The sequence below is a fragment of the Ochotona princeps genome, chromosome 4 (genome assembly GCF_030435755.1).
Source record: "Ochotona princeps isolate mOchPri1 chromosome 4, mOchPri1.hap1, whole genome shotgun sequence".
Classification (NCBI taxonomy): Eukaryota; Metazoa; Chordata; class Mammalia; order Lagomorpha; family Ochotonidae; genus Ochotona; species Ochotona princeps.
In genome coordinates this window covers 4,339,550-4,344,075 of record NC_080835.1, presented here as the reverse complement: position 1 = coordinate 4,344,075, position 4,526 = coordinate 4,339,550, and the positions used below count along the sequence as shown (strand labels likewise).

The 4,526-nt window shown below is 58.8% G+C and overlaps 1 protein-coding gene across 1 annotated transcript; it reads right to left on the bottom strand.

The window, feature by feature from the left end:
* Nucleotides 1-329: 329 nt before the first annotated feature.
* Nucleotides 330-3,594, bottom strand: MRPL11 (mitochondrial ribosomal protein L11). The gene is made up of 5 exons (XM_058662377.1): nucleotides 3,239-3,594; nucleotides 2,323-2,418; nucleotides 1,760-1,853; nucleotides 1,510-1,669; nucleotides 330-621 (listed from the first exon to the last, which is right to left on the bottom strand). The coding sequence occupies exons 1-5, from the start codon at nucleotides 3,359-3,361 to the stop codon at nucleotides 513-515; spliced, it is 582 nt and encodes a 193-aa protein (XP_058518360.1). The 5' UTR covers nucleotides 3,362-3,594; the 3' UTR covers nucleotides 330-512.
* Nucleotides 3,595-4,526: the final 932 nt, after the last annotated feature.

Sequence of the window (4,526 nt, the reverse complement as noted above, 5' to 3'; positions counted from 1 at the left end):
AGGGGTTCATGCTCATGGGGTCACGCCTGGGACTTCCTGTGTTGGCTTCCCTTCCACATGAGCCATGGTGCTGTCCTGTTCGGATAACCCAGTGACTAGATTCATACACCGAATTTAAACGCGTCTTCCTCACGAGGTATTCAGTTACAGGAAGGGAAAACCAAGCCCTGGGCCATGTGACTCTGCCTGGCTGGGCCTCAGTTTACACATCTGGAAAGTGGGACCAAGACCCCACTGATGCTCCAGGGCCACCTGTAGGGGGTGGGCTCTGCGTCGGATGCCATCAGTTCTGCTACCCTTCCCTGGGGACCCAAGAGAAAAGCCAAGAGTGGGTGACAAAGGATGTTTATTTGGTTGATTCAGCCACTCATGTCAAAAAATTTTTAAAAAGATGAGTCAGCAATAGAACGGTCAGGCTGGTGTGGTCTCCCTGCCTCCCCTGGGGCAGAGTACCCCCTGGCCCCAGATGCCAGCCTCCAAACGGGGTGCAGGAGGAGAAAGGGGAGACTGGGTTACTTCTTGGCCGCCTCTGCCTGGGCTGCTGCCAAGTCGGCCTCCTTCTGGGCAGCCAGGAAGGCAGCCCGTTCCTTCTGGAAATCTGCCAGCTCCTCGGCACTGAGGCTGCAGGTAGAGAAAGCCAGTGGTGTCGGGGGAACAGAGTGGCAGACATCCCAAAGCTTCGGGGGGCCCAGACCACTGTGCCGGAGCCCCACTGTTCCCTCCCTGCAGCCCCTAGCCTCCCGACCAACAGTCACGGGGTGGGAGGGTGACACAGAAAGCAAGACAACAACAAGGGGCTTCAGTGTCGTCCCCATTCCTGCTCTAGGCCAGGCCAGACACCTCAGCCTCCTGTGGCCGTCGGAAGCCCGAGGGGGCAAGTCACCCTGCCCCCCGTGGCTCTCATGGTCAAGGCTGTACTTACCTGCTCTGTTGAGGGGACCCCACTGCCCGTGCCTGCTTCACCCCTCCTCACCTTGCACCTTTGCCCCAGTCAGATGCTACCTGCCCCTACCATCGCGCGCGCGCGCGTGCACACACACACACACACACACACACACACACACACAAAGCCCTCACCGCCACACCTTGCAAATATCAGGAACCCTCCTCCCTGCTCTCCTTAACTCCACTGTTTCACCAACCCTGACCACCAAGAGGCGCTGTGGGCCAGCCTCCTCCTCCTCCTCCTCCTCCTCCTCTGAACTGAGGTTCCCGAAAGCGGGCCAAGTATCTTCACACAGGCCTGGCTGCAGCTGGCACCCACAGCACCCAACACAGAACATTGCTTGATCCACAGACTTCAAACCAGAACCCCCAAGGCAGACCCTGACCACCAAACCAGGGCCCCCACAGCAGACCCTGACCACCCAACCAGGGCCCCCAGAACAGACCCTGACCACCCAACCAGGGCCCCCAGAACAGACCCTGACCACCCAACCAGGGCCCCCAGAACAGACCCTGACTGCCCCCGGGCTCTCTCTTTCCCCACACCCACTCCACGACACTCACTCCTTCACCACCCGAATGCCCAGGGATCGGGCAGAGCCGATGATGGAGCGGACCACTGAGGACAGGGGCACGTCCAGCAGGGCGAAGGCGTCGTCCTTGGCCTTGACCCGCGCAATCTCATACACGTGCTTCAGAGTCACCAGGCCTGCCACCTCCTTTCCTGCCAGGCAAAAACCAGCCCATCTTCAGTGTTTCTGCTTCCTTCCCAATCCCAGAAGACCCCCACGTGCCCACCCTGACTGGCCCTCACCTGTTTGCCGGGCTCCCTTTTCAATCCCTGCTGCTGCCTTCAGGAAGTAGGAGACAGTGGGTTGACCTATCTTGATTTCAAATGACCTGTCAGGCTTAACCGGAAGACACAGACGTGTGAACATCTCCTCCTGTCACCCAGGCCCAAGCAACTTCTACCCGCTGGTCCAGTCCCCCAATGGTGCAAAGCCAGGAGCCAGGAGCTTCTTGTGGGTGCAGGGACCCCCTGCAGGCCAACCTCTGCTGCTTTCCCAGGTGCACCAGCAGGCAACTTGGATGGGAAGTGGAACAGCGGGATCTCGAACCAGTGTCTGAATGGAACACTGGCACTCTAGGCGGAGGCTTAACCCAGCAACTCCTAAAGTCCTGTCCCACTTCCCAACTGCCTATGGCGCCCCCGCTAACACACCCCAGGACCCCCAAGGAACAATCGATCTGAAAACAAGGGAAGAGGACGGCGTGGGATGGCAGAAAAGGGGAAGACATTTGCCCCGGGGTGGCTGGTAGAACAAGAGGGGGTGCGGGGTGAAAAAGCAATTGGAGTTGAGGGCTGAGACCCGGCACCTTCACAAAGATCTTGGTGGGCAGCGGAATGCCTTCTTTGATGTCCTTGGTCTTCTCGTTGAACTCCTTGCAAAACTGGTTGATGGAAACGCCTCGCTGTGGAGGAAGCCCAAGGAGTTTGTGTAGGGAGCGGAGGAGCAGCAGCCCCGGCGTGGATCCATCCTCAGCTTGTGGGATTCCCAGAGCTGCTACCACCCCAGGGTCTGCGCCTCACACACCCCCCCCCCCAGTGCAGGGGCCCCTCGGCTCCACCTGCGCGCCCACTCCCACCCTCCAGCACACACACACCCCCCAGGCGTGCACGGGTACACACACACCCCAGGCGTGCACGGGTACATACACACACCCCCCCCAGGCGTGCACGGGTACACACACCCCCCCCAGGCGTGCACTGGTACATACACACACACACCCCAGGCGTGCACGGGTACACACACACCCCAGGCGTGCACGGGTACACACACACCCCCCAGGCGTGCACTGGTACATACACACCCCAGGCGTGCACGGGTACACACACACACCCCAGGCGTGCACGGGTACACACCCCCCCAGGCGTGCACTGGTACATACACACCCCAGGCGTGCACGGGTACACACACACCCCCCAGGCGTGCACTGGTACACACACACCCCAGGCGTGCACGGGTACACACACACCCCCCAGGCGTGCACTGGTACATACACACCCCAGGCGTGCACGGGTACACACACACCCCCCAGGCGTGCACTGGTACATACACACACACACCCCAGGCGTGCACGGGTACACACACACCCCAGGCGTGCACGGGTACATACACACACCCCAGGCGTCCACAGGTACATACACACACACCCGGAGCTGAGCCCCTCGGCTCCACCTGCGCGCCCACTCCCACCCTCCAGCGCCTCCCACGCGGGGCTCCAGCCGCACCTGCCCCAAGATAGGGCCCAGGGGGGGCCCGGACATGGCCTGGCCGGCCCGCACGATGGTCCGGATCACGCCTCCAGCCTCGGGCTTTCTGAGGGCCCGAGAGGCCCGGCTCAGTTTCGACATGATGCTAGGGAGGCTTTCCGCCTTTAGTTCACTTCAGCGAGTGCCACTCTCTGGACGCCGCCATCATGGGCCAGAGGTCAAGGGTCCTCCTCAGGCGAGGGGCCGAGGAGGCTGACCCGTATCGATCCTATCGCGGCCAGCCGGTAAGGCAAGAAGAGTCCAGTGACGAGGGAAAGGAAATCTCCCATCTGCCTTCTGCAGTGGCTTTCCGATTCACTTTCCCTCGGGAGCATACATGCAGGCATTGCCTCGGACAACTAAGCAGGAGAGTGGGCCCTTGAGGATGCACTGCATTATGGGCACGGTAGTTTTTAGCTCTTACGGAAGTGAAGCTGCTTGATGCGCGCTAGAGCGCCGCCTGCCGGACACCGTGATAATGCTACGGTTTGAAACGCACCTGCAACCTGTTGTTAAGGGGACGAGGCTGAGTGTGTTCTCCGGGCACAAACCGCCCGGTTGCTCCTCTTGCCGGCCGTGAACGTAGTCAAGTCACTTAATTTATGTTGTATCCACCGCTTTAGGTGGGGAATTGTAACAGGTTGCTCCCATCTCTCGATTTTCATAAGGACTGAGTTGGCAAAGGATTGGAGGACAGTGCCCGGCGCCTTGTAAGCTTGTGCGGTCATAACACGCACAGTTAAAATGCTTATGGCTGGTGTGGTGGCCCCACGAGTTAAGCTGTCACCTGCAATTCCAGCATCCCAGGTGAGCATAGGTTCAAATCCCTGTCCTCTTTCTGATCCAACTCCCTGCAGATGCTCCTGGGAGAGCAGCAGAGTCCTCGGGCAACTGCATCCACGCCAGAGACCTGGAAGGAGTTCCAGGCACCTGGCTTTGTCTCTGGACCAACCATGGCTATTGGGGCCATTTGAGGAGTGAACTAATGAGTGGAAAATCTCGTTGGCTCTCGCTTTCCCTGCCTTTCGAGTAAATTGAATAATCTTTAAAAATCACTTTCATAGAGCCACTGTGGGAGTTAATACACTCAGGCCATCTATGCTCAATAAAACGGGCTGCTGTCATCTGACTTATAATTTAACTTCTTTTTTTATACAACAGAGATGTTTATTTTTATTGGAAAGGCAGTTACAGAGAGCAAAGGAGAGACAGAAGAGAGTTTTCACCTGCTGGTTGACTCCCCAGATGGCTGCAGTGGCCAGTACTG